The following is a 19,559-nucleotide window of genomic DNA, read 5'->3' as shown; positions in this document are numbered from 1 at the left end:
GCCAATTTGTTGTAGTGTTCAAATTCTCAAAGGTTAACTTCATCCACTATATGGTGCACTATAAAATACCCACAATGCACAGCAAATTTGAGTGTACATATGATGTACCCTACATTTTACTCCTGTATACCATAACGCAATGCGGTCGTGTATTTCCAGAGGAAAAAAACTTCCAGTGTAGTGTCTGAATTTTCGTTGTAGGTTTATATAGGTTATGTAGGTTATTCCTTTTATAGTTCACTATGTAATACACGCTACATGGAGAATAGTGAGTGAGTAAACAGTTTTGAACACAGCTAAGGTCACCCATCTGGTGCAATAGCTTGATCCCGGATGTTAGGGGTTAACCACGTCTCTGTGAGGATGTGCACAGAGCAGTCTCTGGTTTCCCCGTCAGTGAGCCTCAATCGCATCTCATCCTCTTTATTCTCCTGTGACCCGACATTAGCTAGAAGAAGGCTTGGTAGAGGAACAGCTCTCGCTCCAAGTCGGGTCAGCCTCACCCTGATGCCGGCTCTCTGTCGTCCTTTTGTGCGGCGCTTTCTGTGTCATTTCTCCCCTCTGGTCTGACTGGCCACTCGTCGTATGCTGTTGGTGGGGATCCTCTCGCAGTCTGCTGCCTTCACTCCAAACCCTGCACAACTTTTCCCGATGTTGATACGTGCTTTTCTATCGTAGAAAAGTCGGGCTTCAGCAAAAAGGGCCATGGAGTCGAAAAAATTATGCGACCAACTCTGTCACCATAAGACTGTCTTGAAGTTGCTTCCATTGAAATCTCAAAAACAGGATTAACCACTCTGACAAAATGTTTTCTATATAACAATTTATTTAAACAGTAGTAATCTAGGATATTTGGTCCCCTGGTTTAAAAACAGTACAACATTTTTCAGATCCAGTTATAACTCCTGAAATTGGAAAACAAAATAGAAAGGTTTTTTTTGTAAGTTTAATGCATACATACAGAATTGCAACTGAAAACAAAAAGTTTTTGACAGTTTCTATTGAGAATACATCTAACATTTAATAACATGGTGACAGATCAAAGTGCTGGGCTTCTTTTCTAAAACAGAGCGGCAGGTCTAAACCATTTAACACGTCGTCTTTCAGCGTGACTCCACTGAGAAGCTACATTCGCTGCAGTTTAGGAGGCGTTGAGTGAAAATAGAAAATTACAAAAGCCATGTACACAAAAATAATTCTCTGTGTCGTAACATTTGGACGTTTCTGTGCTAAAAATATTCATTACACAGGGCGTAATTTTAAATATTGTACATTAAAAAACAAAAGATGTCAGAGCGACAGTCTTGTAAAAACTACCGTGCAGGAATGGCTTTGAAGGTTTCAGAAAGTGAGGCACAAATAGAGTTCAGTAGAGTTCACACTAGAAACTGCAGCAACTCTTTTAAGAAGAGAAGAAGAAAGCATATATAAAAAAAAGGAATGGCAGGAAGTCCTCCAAGAGTCCTCGATCAGTTTATACATCCTCCTCCTCCTCCTCTTCCTCTTCCTCGTAGTATCGGTTTCGTTTGATCATCTCCTCCACCGTCAGCGCCTCCTCCTCCTTGTCATCCACCTCCTCGCTGTCCCAGAACCCCACATCCTGAGAGGAGCGGCTGGCCTCCACCTCACCTTCAGGAGACGACATTTCTGCTGGCGTCTCCTGCAGCTTCAGAGGCGGCATCTCCTCCTCCAGCACTCCTCCGTCTTCCTCCATCTTCTCCTCCTCCTCTTGTTGTTGATCCGGGGTGTCATCTTCCTCTTTGGTGAAATGATGGTTTTCAGTCTCCGCCTCCTGCTCCTCCTCTCCTGAGCTGGTGTGGATGTCCACGCAGCTGTCCTCGGTGGGCGTCTGGCTGTCTGTGGACTGGCCGCCGTGCTGCAGCTCCATCATGCTGGACGGTTCAGGGCTGAGCTGCCGCTCGTCCTCCGGAGGAGGCGGACTCTGTTTTCTGGCCTCAGCAGCAGGAGTTTGTCCCGCCAGTGTGAAGGGCATGCTGCGCTCCTTCAGGGAGGAGGTGCGGCGCAGGCAGGGCGTCTCTCTGGGCTGCTCGGGGGATGAGTCCTCCTCTGGGGGCCACTTGGCTCTGATGGGCTTGCTGGCGGGGCCCTCGTCTGTGGTCACCGTGGCTCCGCTGCGGCCGGTCGAGTCCTCCTGCTCTGTGCGCGGCGGCCAGGAGATTTTCAGCCTGCGGGTCTCTGTGGGTCTGTCAGCCTTCTCCGCTGATCCCTGTCCCAGAGCCTCCATCGTGGCCATCAGCACGTTGACTTTAGCCAGCGGGGAGTCCTCCACACTGGGGCTGTCCAGGTCTGAGGCCGGCGCCGGGCTCTTTGGCTTGGTCTGAGCGGCGGACTGTGGCGAGGTCTCGCCGCTCTCTGCTTTGCTCTCCCACAGCTCTTTGTGCGGACGGTGGCCGAAGCCCTCGTCGTAGTTTCCTTTGGCCTTGAAGAGCTGGCAGAAGTGCGGCTTGCAGTAGACGTTGTTGTGCAGGGAGGCGTAGTTCGCCAAACTAACAGGAGGGAGACAGAAAATGGTTAAATTAGGAAAATTAGAAAATACAGACATGCTGCTACAAAAATGAGAAATTATGTTTTATTTTTAGTTTATTACTTGTTTTATTACTTTACTATTCTCTCTCTATATATATTTAAATCAAAGTAATTATTTATGTATTCTGGTTCATCTATAACTTGTTATTGTTATTATAAATATTGTTGTTGTTGTCATTTTTCTGCACTTTGTAATGTGTAATTTTTATTTCACTTTTTCCAAACTCTTGACACAGAAAAACAAAAAAACAGTGTGGACTAAACTCAAAATTTACTTTAACACAAAAATGCCATAAGCGCACAATTAACCACAATATGGCAAAGTGCAATATCCAAATTTCAGGAGCTGCAATTTTTTGATGAAAGCTCAAATGTGTCACAACATACTGTTATAAATTTAGTAATGTGGCATTAAAGAGGTGTTTCGGCCTACGAATCATATTCCAGATGCAAAATGCTTGTTTGGTACAGACCCAAGCAAAAATGACATCATATGTTTTATTTGTGTTTTTCGGTGAAAATGAAACATGACTGATACTGCAATATCTGACAAAATAATCACATTTTTTTTGTATATAGTGCAGTGTTTTTTTTCTTGAATGGGCACTACCAACATGTCATGTGACCTTTGTCACGTGATCTCCTGAGTTTAAATTGACACACCTGTTCTGATGCATTTTACACGCTGATGCAGACTGAAGCTGAAACATGTTGGTTTATCCGTGTGAGAATTAGAGATGTTGTAATAAATTTAAGTGCCCCGGATGCCTTTTTGCACTGCGAGCCTGCGCCTTGGACTCTGAGTAAGCTGGAACAGTCACTTCTTTTTATGCTTATGTGACAATTTACCATTTCTGTTAAGAGCACCTGACTTTTTTACATTTACCCACCAAGAGAGGCACTCCCTATTTTTTTCTCCATCATATTTATTTTTTTATTTTACTTAAATTTGTAGGAAATGTTGTGTTTGGCTAAATGTTGGAGGAGAAAATAGAGTTTTGAAAAAGGGATCTCAGACTAGAGAGAGTTAACTCCCTCAGTCCCTCTCTGTTTTTTTCAGAAAGCATCGTTATGTTGGTGTCGTCCTCACCTGAGTTTGGTGTTGCAGTGCGAGCAGCGGAAGCAGGAGCTGTGGTAAACGTGCTGATTGGCCACCAGCCTCTCCAGAGGATACACGGTCTTCAGACACGTCACACAGGTCTCCCTCACAGGCAGGCGGAAGCTCTGCACACACACACACACACACACACACACACACACAAAGTTAATTCACTTATTCACAACGTAAGTGTATATTTTCTCTGTGAAGGCGTTTCCTGTGAGGACTCACTTTGGGAGTTTTGGGCTGAGAGGAGTCTCTCTGATTGGAGGACGCAGGCGTGCCAGGAGCAGAGCCTGTTGGGATCACAACACGAGCAGAGTGAGGAAAAGGTAATGATGTGCTCCGAACACGAGATGGAGCTGTTTTCATGTTCAATACAAGCAGAGTTGACTTTTATACAGAAAATGACACATAGAGGCTCAGGAAATTTAAAAAAAAGCAGTGATTATCAAACTATAATGCACTAAATTTACTGTAGGTAGTAGATACATGAATCAAAAATAAATGTAGATTTATGGTTTTTCTAAGTGACTCTTACAGACTGAATTTAACCAATTTAGACTTGCAGTAACTTTCACAATATTTAAATCTTTAAATCATGAGCAAATTTGTGTGATTTTTATTTTTTTTAATTAATTAATTTATTTTTTAAATGGGAAAAAATGCAATGAGCAACTTGTTAAAAAAATGCTCCACATATTGCAAAAATTCAGTAGATTTAGAAAATTATTTTTAAATAGTCTAGGGGGAAAATACAATTAAAAACATCATAATTACATATTTAAAATTATCTTGTGTTATATTATGATGTTCCATAAAACCATGGAAAGAAAGGCAATGAGTTACTTGGCAATAAATCTTTTCTAAATTGGCAGTTTTAGGAAGTTACTTAAAAAAATATGCAAAAACTATATTTGTAATTCTCAGAATTACAGACTTAATGTTGAGAAATTATTATAATTTTTTAATCATATTTTTCCATGTCTTATTTGTCCTGTTTGTTTTATTTACTTTTTAATTTTTTGGTTTTGTTTTTGTTGTTTATGTGTGTGTGTGTGTGAGAAACTAATTTTCAGTTAATTTTCTTGTACTGTTTTACTAATTTTTGGGTAATTTGTTCTTTCATTGCTCGTTGCCTTCTTCCCATGTTTTTAAAAGAAATCAAGCCAATTTGCTTAGGGTTTTAAAGGGTTAAATAATATACTTTAGGAGCTTAAAATGTCATCATCTACACTCAAACATCCGCTCTAATGATGGCCGATCGCCAAATTCTCATTAGGGGAGAAAATTCCGAGCATCCGGAGTCATATGAAGACATGGAAAGTAAATTACCGTTGCTCTCTGCGGTAAAACCTTTCCTGCTGTTTGCTTCACACTCGGGTGTCTGGAACAAGAGAACAAAATCAGTCCTGCTTCATTCGCTAAATTATTGTACATCACAAAAAGTGGCATGTTTCAACGTGGGAGGCTTTTCAGCAAAACGTCCAGCGTGTGTGAAATATGACGTCATTTATCATCGTTCAAATCACATGAATAATGATTACTGTCAGACTGCTCACCACGTCCAGACTGCACGGAGGAACGTTCTCCTTCTGCTTCCCACAGAAACCGTCCACCTGATCGCTCTGAAAAAACGAGAGAGGAAGTTCAGAATTATGAATTAACACATTAATAATTATCATCCTGTAATATAGTATATATAATTCTGAAGTGGGCCATTCTGCTTTTAAAGTACTTTACTATTGGTACTTTGAAGAAAGTTTGTTGCTGATATTTTTGTACTTTTACTCAAAGGGACAGCTCACCCTAAAATTAAAAGTACATATTTTCCCTCCCACGTGTGCTGTTTGTCAGTCTCAGTAGTTTTGGTGTGAGTTTCCGAGTGTTGGAGAAAACAGTTTAAAATCATAGACAGCGTTACAACAGCAGGAAGCCAAACAGTACTATTGAACACGAGTGAGATGAAAGAGTTTGGATAAAATTAAAACCAGAGGGAAAATAACGCAAGATGCAAGATGTGAAATGTCAATATAAAAATAATAATACAAAGATAAAGACCAAAAACAACAATAACAAAAGCAATTAAACCACAAATTAAAGTAAATAAAATAAATTAAAAAGGTTAAAATAAATCAAAATAAAGTGTCTACCTTCGCTGAAATATAATGGAACTACATTTACTATTTATTTACTATTTAAAACTTTTCTTTTTTCCAACTTCACCAGTAAAAAGTTACAAGAAAATAAACCGAGAACAGGTATTATAAAACAAAAGAAAACAAGTAAATGACCTAGGAAAAAAAGATATAAAATAACTATAATTAATAATACAATGACATGAAATAATATATGAATAGTAAATCAAATAAAAATGATGGTAATAATAGGTTAAAATTATTTACATTTTCCCCACAAAATAAATATATATTAAATAAAAATATAATTACATGAAATAATATATGAAAATTAATAAAATAGAAATTGTTGTAATAATAATAATAATAATAATAAGTTTAAACATTTTTTTTTAGATTTTCCCCATTTAAAAAAATGTTTCCAATAATTTTCTCTTTTTTATTTACAATTTATGTTTAACAGATTCCTGGGTACTTTTCTTTTCACCTTTTCCTAAATTCTTACAACTTGAGGGCTATTTCTTGCCGAGTTGCTCATTGCCTTTTTCCTAAATTTGCTGAGGTTTCAAAGGTCTAAATGTTTGTGAAAGACACCTGAATGCTGCACAAGAAAACTGATGTCGATCCAGGTTTGAAAAGGTTAAAAGAGGCACCAGGTGCTCGATGGTGAGGACAGAAGCAAAATTAAAATGCTGTGAGCTGAGGTCACAAACTGGCTTCAAAGCGTCCGTCCTCACTGATTAAGATTTCTAATGACCTCCTGTGTGCGCTGCTCTTTGCACAGGGGGCTCTGCAGCTGTGCCCTGAGGGAAGCGGCTGACGGTGGTGATTTAAGGGATGGAGGATGACTGACAGGCGTACTCACACTGACGGAGGTTGGCGAGACTTCCTGTTTGGAGATGGCAGCCTGGTAGAGGGCCATCCTGTCCCGGAGAGGAGTCGACTCTGCGAGACTTCCATCTGGTGCAACGACACACAACACGGAGAAGGTAAGACTGATGCAAAAGTTGTAATTTTTAAGCAGCTTTTAATGTATTGTTAAAAGGTATTTAAGGTTTTAGGGAGACAGTTGACCTCGTCTGAAGCATCACAGCTGCGATTTGTTCTCTCAAACTGGTCAGAAATACTTTTTAGCTTCTAAAACCCACGGCTTCGGTCCGTTGCTTGTTGTGAGCGTTTGGTGATTTCTGCATCACAAGACAAACGTTCCTGCTCAGGATTTATATTTTTTCCACCCATCCCGGTTCAGGCTGGGTGCAGACTGTGCTGGTTAGTCATGCAGGCTGCAGACGGGAACATGAGGTCAGGAGCCGTGTGCGGTGCGGAGGGAAACGAGGGGGTTCGGTCTGACTTCCTGTGCTCTGCTGATCACCGTGTTTCTGCAGCGGTCACTTCTGGGAAGGATGTAATCCATCCAGAGCAGGAAAGCAGGACGAGACGACGTGTTGGGTGTTGTTTTTGTGACTAATTGAAAAGTCCCGCAGAACAATGCTGGCTGTGCAGATGATGGCTGTGTGTGTGTGCGTGTGTGCGCGTGTGTGTGTGTGTGTGTGTGTGTGTGTGTGTGTGTGTGTGTGTGTGTGTGTGTGTGTGTGTGTGTGTGTTGTTCACATTTGACATTAAATGCGTAATTATTTGCTTTTACATTTGTTTTTGAAGCAGCTGTAGTAGGGCTGCAAAAATAACTGCAACTGCTTTGAAAGATATTGCCATAAGAGTCACGATTTTAGCAGGAGTGATAATGATTGCATTTCATTTTTACTGAAAAAAAATCTAAATAGGATAATGATGTGAATTTTGGCGGTACTAAGCAATCATGTTCCAGTGTTTGTAGGCTGAGGCATCTCTGCAGCATCCCAGTGCTTCATTTATGATTAGATATTGTGACACATTTGACCTTTTGTAAAACATTTCGGCTCCTGCGGTTTGAATATTGCACTTGTGTTTTGTTTGTTTCGATTAATGTGGCAGCCCGAAGCTATAAAAAGTGTTTTTGTGTTAAAAATTGATCATTGGAGCGTTTAAACTGGATTCAACTGTTTTACAGAACGTTTTGGCACCTTTCTGCTTGTTGGTTTGATATTGAGTCCTCAAACTTTACTGTTTTGTGGCCACGTTTTCTATTTGCAGCTTTTTTGGGGGCAAAAAACAAACTCTAACAACCCACTGCGCACTTCCTGCTCAGCAGCAAACAGACACACTGAGCAAATATCAGGTGAACACAGCGAAGCATTTAGCAGCTAAAGAGTCAAATACTCCCCTCAGGAGTGTGTGGAGACCCAAAACAGAGCTAAAACAGAGTGAGTACCGAATATTCATCAGACTGACACAAATAACTGATTGACAGTGTTTCTTTGTAACCGCTGAATGTGAAAATAAGCAACTGTTTGCTAATAACTTTGCCACATCAACTTAAACGCTGAAAAACTGGGAAAAGTGTGGAACTCTTTCACATTAAAATAGTAAAATTGACGCTTTTATTGATCCTCAGCGAGGAAATTCAGCCGTTTTAGTGACATAAGGACAGAAGTAAATACAGTAAATAGAAAAATAAATAAATAAACAAGATGGCATATATAACTAAAATAAAGTAAAAAACTATACAAGAGCATTTGGAGACAAAATTACGAAGTAAAGTAACAATGATGTAAATAGTAGCAGCAAAGGCAGCAAGATGAATAAATAAATAATAAATAAATGATACTTAGTGTTTGTCGGTACTAACAAAGAAATACAGTATTGTATAATAAACTTTATAGGAATAAGCAGGTCCCTAAAGTCTTAAAGTCTTAGATTGTCTTCAGTTTTCTAAGTATTAAGCCGTCAAAGTCATTACATTTGAATTTGTGCTGTCTTAATTACTAGAAACACTTATTTCTTTAATTAATTCTTATTTCTTTTGTCCACTTTTTTATTTTATTTATGTTTTTGTCCAAATGAGTCAAGCTCTTCTGCGTGGAAGTCCACATTTCTGATGTTGAAAATCTTTAAACCCAACACTGAACCTTATATTGTCTTTTAACTTTATAATAACACTTACCTGTTGGTAAAATGTAGATTTACAAAGCTTACAGCTGCAAAGCTTACATAAGACAATTGTTTTTTTGTTACAGAAATCAGTCTTAAATTTGGTTAAAAGAACCTTTTTGTGAAGGTCTTAAATAGCGTTTAATTAAGTGTCTGATAAGTGTCTGAATAATCTTATTTATCTGTATTGGTCTTTTTCTTAAGTAATATACAGTCCTGACTGGAGTGTGCCCAGGAACATTTGCTGCATGTTGTTCTTCATCTTTTTTTCAAACTTATTTCCGTTTATCGCTCAGGTATAAAATGCCCCAAAAACTACGTCACAAAAATAAAAACACATACCTCCTAGCTGGTCCATGTTGGCAGAATTACCGTTGTTTCCCCTACTCGTATGCTCTCGGGACACCTGCAGAAAAACAAAAAACAAACACACACAAGGCAATAAAACATGAGTCAAAAGAACAAAAAACAGCTCCAGAGTGTCCGGCATGACCTCTGAAAACACACACACAGACACACAGACACAGACACAGACACAGACACACACACACACACACACACACACACACACACACACACACACACACACACACACACACACAGCCTGCTGATGCTCACATGTTTCTGCTGATAGAGCAAACAGGCTGGAAACAGCAAGGTCCATCGGGGAAGATCAAAGTGTAGAGGGAGACGCAGAGACAAGAGAGAATCACAGTGTGTGTGTGTGTGTGTGTGTGTGCGCGCGCACACACACGTCCAGTCCAAACCACTTTAATCCCCTTATGAGCTCAGAGAGACGGAGCCTCAGACAGACACCCGTCTGTCAACAACCGCCGTCCAGAAAACAAACTGATCATTTATCTGTTGCTGTGTTACATTAAAAAGTTTAAATATTCACTTTATAAACCTGAAAACTATATGTATATATTTAAAAATGATCATTAATGAAGGTCATATGTTAGGGGTCATGGACATGTGTCCAGTCTCGTAAGTAAAGGCTGAGAGCTGCTGCTGTCAACCCACAAAATAAAACACAACTTCATCATTAAAAAACGTTTTTTTTTGTTTTTTTTTAATCTGGTAAAATAGCGGACAAGTCAGAACTCAGAAACCACTCCCACCGACGGTCCTGCCAACACGAGGGCGCGCTATCCTGCAGTCGCTGCAGGTCCAGATTACACAATAGGTCGGATGACGCTTCTACACATTTAGCTTTCACAGAAACATCTCAGCTCCAAACACATGCGCAACTCATTCAGCACCAACGTACCCCCCGAAAAATGGAGTTTCCCCTCTGTGCTCACTACAGATTTTTTTTTACCGCTGGAAAGATTTTTTTTATAAAATTAGGATGTTTCTGCAGTGGAAAGACGCAAATATTTTTGATGCAACATGAACAGAGAAAAAAGGCTTTTACTCAAAAGGTGGAAAACCTACAACTACCAGAATGCACTGCGCCACAGCAGACCAATTAATGTTCCCGCTGATGGGTGATGTAATGTGACGCCCGTTTGACACAATGATAGCTGACTGGTAACAAATGCTCCCGTATTACAGTTAAAAAGTGAACTAAAACATGTTTGAACATTTGAGGCAAGAAAGAGGCGAGTCAGCGCTGCTTAGTTTTACCGTCTGATCTCCGTTTTTTAGGCGGCCGTTTTCACTGTGCAGATCATAAACTCTCAGTATTACGGCCAAACGAGGCACTAAAATATGTTTCTGAAAACATTTCAGAAGAGACAAAAACAGTGACGTAACATAATCTTGATTTATATTCCATCAGCACTGAGTAGTTTTACCGTTTAATCAGATTTTGGTCTAGTTCACCACAGTTCATTTACACATACAACCCACATTATTTTGATACAGAGCCGGCTGAAAATCAGCAAAGTATCCCTTTAAGTAACAATACTACAATAAATAAGTACTTCATTACAACTGAAAATCATCTATTTAAAGTCTTAAGTAAAAGGGAAGAAGTATTATAATTAAAATGTACTTCAAAAAATTGCAGATCAGGTACTTTTGATACTTTATTACAATATTTTATGTAGTTAAATGGAGCTACTTTTAACCATGTTATAATGTGTAAGTGTGGTAGTGTGGTCCAGTGGTTCTTAATCTCTGGGTCGGGCCCCTTCAAAGGGTCATAAAATGAATTTGAGAGGTTGTAGGATGATTTGTGATAAAGAACAGCAATAAAAAAAAACAAAAACAAAGCTTTGCTAAAAAAAATGTATTACCTATTTTGGACTTTTCTCTAATATTTGATTTCAGTGAAATATTGGATAAATTAATCTGAGAGGAAAAACAATTCAAGGAGATCTGAGGCATTATAATAGGGCCAAACTAGATCAGCTAGATCGGGTTTAAACTTTATAAATTATATTTTAAAAAGATGATTCATTTGTTTTTAATGTTAAGTTTTGACTTGAAATGTTAGTATAGCTATCAAATAAATATAAAGAAGTAAAAAGTATAACGTGTCTTTCTGAGAAATACTGGAAATACTCGAGTACCTTAAAAAAAAAAAAGGTACAGCTGTTGCATTAAAGTTCTGGGTGATTTTCCACCAGTGTTCAGTGCCAGGTTGTTTTCTTCCCTCACCTGATGAACACCTGAGCTGAGTGTCTGCAGGCTGCAGCAGGTAAAATATTTCATAAGAAAAAAACAAAACAGACGTCAAGGTGAATACTGAACAAGTATGGTTCAGACAAGTTAATGCTTATCGCTGAATAGTTTTCTCAAACTTTACACAACACTGTCTCTCTGTGTTTTTATACTACACCCAGTACTCTGTTTTCATCATACTGGGCATGTTGGGGGCACCACGACAAGCTTTCAACAACATCAGCTTAACAACTGCTTCTCAAACTCAGGCGTCAAAAGCCTTTGGTATCTGATACAATGCCAAGAGCCAAAAAACAGAGCTAACACAGTTGCTTACCCCGATGTTAAAATGGTAGCTTTTCTTGACTCCAATTTCTGTCCAGCAGTTACAGAGCAACATTAGTATTCATCTGAGGTCAAATATTCACTCTCTTTTAGCTCTGATTTTGGTCTCCACCACCTCCTGTGGTAAATATCAGTCACTTCGGCTGCTAAATGCTCCACTATGTTCACCAGTTAGTCTCTAACTTTTCTTTGTAAGCTGTTTGCTGCTCAGCAGGTTGTGTAAAGTGGCTTTTTAGAGCTTTTTTGGCTGGAAAAAGCTGCCTGCTGAAGCCAAAAACGTCAAATTGAGTCGTTTTGTTTACTGATTAGAGCAGTACTTTTATCAGGCGAGAAAGATGAGCCAGACTATTTACATAATCAGAGTCTGAAGGTGGGTTTCCATTAAAGATTTGTGAAAAATTAAACAATGTTTTCAAAATATCACTAAAATACAATTTAAAGATGACTGCGATAACACTGCAAGAAGCATGGCGATGTTCAAAACGTTAGCAGGTTTATTTCTATTGCAGCCACAGCACTAGCTGTCATTTTTTCCAATCGAAGGCTACGTGGGCGTGTTATTTGAGCAATATAGAAAGGCGAGCCCCTTATGGGAGCGTCCACGTATGAGGGATTTCTGGGAGCTGATAGTCCACAATTTCACAGAGGAATTGTGGATTCAAAACTTCCGGATGATCCGCTCAACTTTTGAAGAGTTAATCGATGTAATAACAGTTCTTGTAGCTCCTGCTGCATCATGAGGGAGCCAGTTCCTGCTGACAAGCACATAGACGTAGCATCATGTGACCTATGGAAGCTAAAAAAAAAGTGTTTCCATTGCAGTTTTGCAAAATTTGGCTTTTTTGATTCCCCTGAAAAACCACGTCATGCGAGCTTTTTTGCAATAAATGGGAGTTTTTTAAATTGACGTGCTTCCATTAGACGTATTTTATATTCACAATTTCAATTTGCGGGTTAACATACAGTCACACAATCATAAATAATAATCGCAAACGTCGACTCTGAATCATCCAGATGAAGACTCAGAGTGAGTCTGGTCCTGGAGAGTCAGATCCCAACAAAAGAAACCGTCATAATGGATCAGTCCCAGAGGCTGGATTACCTTCCAGAGACTGGGGGTGTCTGAGGCTGGTTTGCATGTGTGTGTGCGTGTACATGAGGAGGGGGTGTAAACATGTGTGTGTGGGTGTGTGTGTGTTGGGGGGGGGGTCAGTGGGATGTAAACAAGCAGTTGGGCCACGCGAGGCCAGGCTTGGTCTCAGGAGGCTGGATCAGCGGGCTAGACAAAGAATCTGCCGCTAATCCTGATACTATTAAAGCTCTCTTGCAGACTGACTTGCTGTAATAACCCCACCCTGTCCCTGAACCCACCTCTCACACACTCACACACTCACACACACAACCACACACCACAGACAATAATATCTCACATTAAGCAAAACATAAACAAAGGAGGAACAGCACGAGTTAATAAACTAGGTAATACACCCGAGTCGCACAATAATATTGTCCGAAGCGAGCTGAAAGGAGCCAGTGATGAAGTTAGCCCATGAAGTGGCCCTTTGAGAAGCCGTTTTTCACCACTTGTGCAGCCGCGTCGACTAAAAGGCCTCTTTCAGCTGCACAGAAAACATCCTAATCCAACACAGAAGTCGACAGAAACAGACAGACAGAGTAAAAGTAGACAGTGTGTCTCGGGGTAATGAAGCCAGGCGCCTGTTTAGAGGCCAAACAAAGAAAAGCCCATATTGAACGCTCTGAATGGAAACACCATAGCTACCTCTGGTGAAGGCGAGCGGAGAAACAGGCCACGAGGGATAAAAGAGTCAGCGGAGAGAGACACGGGGAGGTGAAGCCAGTTCGGAGGGATGGAGTCCAGCAGCAGAGAGGAGGCAGACTGAGCGCAGCGGCCCCGATGTGGCTTATGACAGGGGAGAGATGTGGGGTAGGGCCTCTGGAGATGGGGAGGAGGAGGGAGCCGGCGACGGGGAGCAGGTGTTCAGGGGGGGCTGCTCAAAGGGAGATGTGGCCGGATGAAGGTGGGGATGACGAAGGGAGGGGAGGCAAAGTGTGCCGTGGCGTTACAGATGGGTGAGGGAGGGAGGGGGTGTTTTTACTGTGTCACGGTCCCCCAGCCTCAGAATAAAGCGGCGGGTGTTCAGGGTGGAGTCATTCGAGACGGGAGGGTGGTGGAGGAGCAGCTGGTGCAGGGGGTGACAGTGGAGGAGGGGGGGTGAGCTGTGTGTGGGAGGGAGGGGCTGTTTTTTTCAGCGAGCAGGCTGAAGGTCAATTAATTTCAGTGACAGCGTGCTTCACCCGGCCAGTGGATGAGAGTGGGCATGGTTTTTTTTTTTGTGTTTGTTTTTAAATCATATTTTTATAAAGAAAAAGATCCCTAAATACTTTTAAGGAAAAAAGGAGAATAACCCATAAAAAAACACCCAATATTTTAAGAAAAGAAAAAAAAACCACCATAAAAATATTAAGGAAAATAGAATCATCAAAAAATGTATAGGAAAAATTAAATAGTCATTTTAAAGGGGGGAAAAACTACCAAACATTATTTTTAAAAAATCCCTAGAAGTTTTCAAGGTAAAAGAATAAAAAAGATTTTTTTAAATCACTCAAAATTTTATGAAAAGATCAACAAATTTAAGAAAAAATATTCCCCAAAAGGGAAAAAAAATCACAAAAGTTGTAAAGGAAAAAAAGCCCACATTTTTTTAAAATGACAAAAAAAATTAAAGAAAATTTTCCAAAAATTTTAAGACAAATATTTCCAGCTAAATGCTAGCAGTAGCATGCTAAGATCATAACTTAAAGCTTAAAGAAGTATTTCACAGATATAAGCAGGTCCTCACATAAAACTGGGCTGTCTATGCAGCTGAAAGATAAAACTACTTTTGCTTGGTGCTACATGACCAGAGAAAAAGAGCTGTGACATTAGAAAACCTGCAGACTACCAGAATGCACTGCGCCATCACAGACCAATAAATGGTCTCGCTGTGATGTATTACAGTTAATCTGTAAGATAAAATTTGTCTCTGAAAACATTTTGGGAGAGAAATAGGAAGTGCAGAAACAGAATCTTGGTTTGATCTGATCAGAGCTGCTCAGTTTTACGTTTGGATTTTGGTCGAAGTTTGAGAGTGAGAGCGAGGGGCGGGGCCTGGTCTCTTGATCCACTTCTGTGCTCTTTGTGTATGCAGCGGCGGTGTTGGTGGCGGGCAATACGAAAATGTGGAAGTAAAGCCTTGAATTAGTGTCAGAATGACTTGAAACTCAGGGAGCTGTGGTTGTTAGATGTTTTTAAACCTAAAATAAAGGACTTCGAAGGTTGTCGATGTTTTTAGGCTGACCGGTGAGACAACTGACTCCTGCAGAGTTTTGACTCATCGATAGTTCTCCTTTAATGCAGATTTTAGCGCTCGCGAGTCGTCTCCCTTTGTGTCTCTGTCTGCAACTTAGTGTCTTCACTGCTGACTGTCTTGGCCCTGTCTTCCTTGAAAAAGAGATTCTTAATCTCAGCGGGACAAACCTGGTTAAATAAAAGTTAAATAAATAATAAAAATCAACAAAGCATCCTTTTAAGTCTTAAGGACGCATCCTGTGGAGAACATACATGTCTGTAAAATATCCAATAGTTGTTGAGATATTTCAGTCTGGAAGTTGTGGACAAACTAACATCCCTGTGCAGCATGACTGAAAAAAAAAGAGGAGGTGTAGAAGGAGGAGCTGAGAGAGAAAACAGAGCAGGGACGGACGGAGGAGCAGAGAGGACAGCAGGGGTGATTGATGAGGTGGGGAGGGGAGGAGGACAGCTTTGATGTCCTGAGGGGGAGAGACGGTCTGAGGAGGCAGATCAGTTGTCTGCAGTCATGAGCCTGCCAGCCTGCACCATTACATCATCCGCCCCGAACTCCACGGAGACGAACCGGAGGCCGCGGCTGTACAGCCGACGCTATTGTACACGGACTGTATAGATCTTATATTACTGCCACACGATTTCCCCAAACAGTCCCTCCTTTGGTCAGACTAACAGTAAAAAAGTAAAAGTGTGTCCGACTTCCCAGAGTGCTCCTCCTTAACCCTTTGTAACCCGAGCAAATTGACCTAATTTTTTGCAAGAACAAAAGAAGGCAGTTAGCAACTTTATAAAAAGCAAAACATAAAAGTAAAAAAACAAAACAGGAAAATGACCTGAAGACAGTATGTTTAACATCATTTTAAATATATTAATTATAAATGTGTATGCACTTCACTTAATATTTTCCATAGTCTTTGATAACTTTAAAATAATTCTCTCCGTGTTGTTTTTTAGGTCATTTTTCCCCTTTCACTTTTTTTTGTGCATTTTGCAGGAAACTTATTTTCAAATTACTCTTTGAATCTTTCCCATGTTTGCAAAAGAAATCAAACTAATTAGCTTTGATTTGAAAGACTTAAATGTTTGGGAAAGGCATCTGAACACTGCACAAATAAACTAATGTTCCAGGTTTCAAAGGGTTAACAAGCCCACGTACTGCAGGAGGTCAGTGTCGAGGTGAGAGTGGAGGAAAAACAAAGACTTTGTTGGAGCAGCACATTTTTAAATGCTCTCTGACTCTTTTTTTGGCCAAGAATCGCTCTTTTGTTGGTGCTGGATCCCATGAAACCTCAACAGAAACTCTCTCAGGTTTTAAATCTGGTGATGATTTTTCTTATTCTCTGTCACATATACGGAGGCCTGTTGATGCCAGAACTTACTGGAGCACCAAACGTGAATAAATCTGCAGATAAAAACACTTGTTGCTTTAGAGTAATTTTTTTTGTCCATCATTTTGACCAACAAGGTTGTAAAAACATTGCGTTATAATCTATTTTATCCTGTAATTTTTATTTATTCAATTTTCTGTTTTATTTATTTTACTTTTTATTTATTCAATTTATGTTTTATTGTAATTTTGGGATTTTATTGCTTTTATTATTCGTGTTGTTTTTAGGACTTTTTATTTTTAGTAATTTATATTCAGATTGTGCATCTCGCATCTTTTGTTCTTTTATTTTAACTTTATCGTAACTCCACCCTCGTTTTGTCTCGCTTATGTTCAATGTGAATTTTTGCTTTCCGAATATCCCATTTCTGCTTTTGCATTGCTAGCACAAGCACTTTGTAAACTCTGTTTTTAAAGGTATTATTTTTATTATTATAATACAATATTATTATTATTATTATTATTATTATTATTATTATATTTTGTATTTTTTATTTATTCATTATTTTATACATTTTATTTTAGTTTAAAATTATTACAAGACATTTAATAGCATTTCATGTTCATATATTAATTTTAATTTTTAATAATCATTTACAAAACAAGCTTATTTTGAATTTATAAGTGCATGGTTAGAAAAGACGAACAGAGACACCGACTACGCCGTCACTTTTCATGTCATCATGCACCTTCGAACAAATCCGTCTCCCACGTTAACTCTTCTAGAGATGACGCAGGACATTTTTCCTCCCTCTTGACCTCCTTGTTGGTTTTACTGTAACTTTAGCTGCTGCTGGCTGATAAACGTTAACATTATTACTTGCTTGTGCTTCATCCTCCACCATAATTAATCCCCGTTTTATTCACCTTGTTTATGAGTGTAATCGCAATTACTGGACTCGTTATAGACACGAGGCTGCAGCGATGTTTTGCTATGGTATGGAGCGATTTAGCTCAGGCTGCCTGCTTTTCGAAGTATCGGGTAAGGGGGGTGTTGTTTGCATGTTGTTTGACGTCACAAATTCTTTTCTGAATACTGGAGAAAATTATATTATTAAATGATAAAATAATAAATGCCCAGTGTGTTGAATTTCATGGGATATATATTTGCAGAAATGGATAATGATATAATAAGTGTATTTTTAGTGTATAATCAAATGAAAATAAGAAAGTTCTTGTTTATTGTCATCGGGCTCAGGCCCAAAACTGCCGCTGTGGGTCAGCCCTGATTTTTTGGGCCCGATCAAAGTTCGAGTATGAAAGCAGCTTCACAAAAAGTCAATGACAGCAGCTCCTGTTGTTTTTGGAAACTGAAACTTTGTTTAAAGATTAATGTCTTCAGTAGGAACTGATGGACTGAGAACCACAGACCGGGTAGGGACGTCCGAAACCAGTGACACATTGTTGGATATCGTGGCAGAAATGTAATATAATAAGTATTTTTCTTTAGTTAATAATAACCTGAAGATAAGAAGTGTTGTGTTGTCGTTTTGCGGCCGAGGGCCACAGAGAGAGGAGGGAAGCCAGAAAGCAGTGACACATTGTTGGCGTTTGTCTTTGCATGAAATTTGTTAAGAAAAGTGTAGAAAAACTTTGCCCTCGTCCTTTAGGGAAAAAAAGATCAACGTATGATTGGTGAGGGTGATGTTTGAGCCTGCTCGTCTGCCAGGCCAAATATGTTCCTGCTCATGAGATGGAAGATTTGCAGGAACGGACGAGCAGAAATTCTTCAGGAGTGGCTGTTTGTTTGGGGAGCTGGCTCAGAGTTTCAGGAGCTGCTGTCGGCTCTCTGAACTCCTCTAATGAAGCTGCTCAACTGGTGAACACGGGCCCGACAGGAAGCCGACGGCGCTCCACTGAAAATCGGTTCTTCACGACTCGTCTGTGTTCAGTGGTGAAATTCCCTCTTGCGAAAGATCCCGGTCTGCTCTGACTGATCAACATTTTTGGGTTTTTCCACATCTCTTTATCTCTGCACCATCACTGCAGCCTTGGAATGACTTTAACGGAGAACAGCGGCACTTTGTCCTGTTAAAAATCCCCAAATAAAAGCTTCTAAACACAATCAGACATGTTCCAGCACAACGCTGAAACACAACATCTGCAACCTAGTTTGCATGTTTCTCTGACGTTAGCATGCAGCTACATGTAGCAGTGTTTGTACCGTAAACACTTGCAGTAGCGTGCCTGGAGCACACGTCCATATACAGAAATACTTCACGAGCTGAAGTCAGCCTGTTACCAAAGTAGAAGAAAAAAAAAATGTTGGAAACAGAGTATTCAGAACGATCTGAAGCCTGAGGAGTTTGCTCACAGGGATTACTACACGTTTATCCAATTTTTAAAACTTTGGCCATGTTTTTTAACAATATTCAACATTGTAAGATTATCAATAAAAAATAAAAGTAAAATAAGTCTCCTTTCAGCACGCTGAATGCTGAAACACCATTGTGCTTCTTCGCACTTCATAATGACTTGTAATGTTCGCTTTCTGCTGTAAATGGCGCTCTGTGTTCTGGAAAAACAGCACGCTTGTTGTTAACGTGTCACACTTCAAATACGAGCACTTACATGTAAGACGCCTCGAGCGAAAGCATGACTGGATGTTAAATACCTCGACTTTTATGGTCCACTAAAAACAATTAGCTGCCCTGGGGGCACATGAAGCTCCAGCCATTGATGCTTGTCGGGAGGATGTGCAAGTCAGCTGAGCGCGTGTGTGTGTGTGTGTGTGTGTGTGTGTGTGCGTGTGTGTGCGCGTGTGTGTGTGTGTGCGTGTGTGTGTGTGTGTGTGTGTGTGTGTGTGTGTGTTGAGATGAGGAATGATGAAGTGAAGCTGCACCATGTGACTACAGCATGACAGCACTGGAGGGATCTGGCCTCCAGAACAAACGGACTTTTTTTACTTAAACTGAAACGAATCCTGATTCTGTTGTTTGAGATGAAACTAAAGAAAGTTTCAGACTATTAAATTTGCATCCAGTGAACTTCTGACTCCATGCTGTAAAACCCTTATTTGGCCCTCAGTAGGGTGCCGAC

At 40.0% G+C, this 19,559-nt stretch overlaps 1 protein-coding gene and 1 long non-coding RNA gene across 5 annotated transcripts in view; one reads left to right on the top strand and one right to left on the bottom strand.

The window, feature by feature from the left end:
• Positions 1–808: 808 nt before the first annotated feature.
• lima1a (LIM domain and actin binding 1a) overlaps positions 809–19,559 on the bottom strand; it is a 32,058-nt gene continuing 13,307 nt past the window's right edge. For all 4 annotated transcript variants that reach the window (XM_042492523.2, XM_088081727.1, XM_088081728.1 and 1 more), the window contains exons 5-11: positions 9,154–9,217; positions 6,650–6,744; positions 5,209–5,274; positions 4,982–5,033; positions 3,878–3,942; positions 3,638–3,771; positions 809–2,507 (exon numbers count right to left, since the gene is read on the bottom strand). In XM_042492523.2, the coding sequence (XP_042348457.2) occupies positions 1,475–2,507; positions 3,638–3,771; positions 3,878–3,942; positions 4,982–5,033; positions 5,209–5,274; positions 6,650–6,744; positions 9,154–9,217 (1,509 nt within the window). In that variant the 3' untranslated portion in view covers positions 809–1,474. The remainder of the gene's footprint in view (positions 2,508–3,637; positions 3,772–3,877; positions 3,943–4,981; positions 5,034–5,208; positions 5,275–6,649; positions 6,745–9,153; positions 9,218–19,559) is intronic.
• The window catches only part of LOC121946739 (uncharacterized), a 49,415-nt gene continuing 36,507 nt past the window's right edge, over positions 6,652–19,559 (top strand). The window contains exon 1 of the long non-coding RNA XR_006106038.2: positions 6,652–6,773. This is a non-coding gene — a long non-coding RNA (uncharacterized LOC121946739). The remainder of the gene's footprint in view (positions 6,774–19,559) is intronic.

Source organism: Plectropomus leopardus, chromosome 9 (genome assembly GCF_026936395.1).
Source record: "Plectropomus leopardus strain MGB_pleo_1.0 chromosome 9, ASM2693639v1, whole genome shotgun sequence".
NCBI lineage: Eukaryota > Metazoa > Chordata > Actinopteri > Perciformes > Serranidae > Plectropomus > Plectropomus leopardus.
The sequence above is the reverse complement of the archived record's forward strand: the minus strand, read 5'-3'. Positions and strand labels throughout refer to the sequence as shown.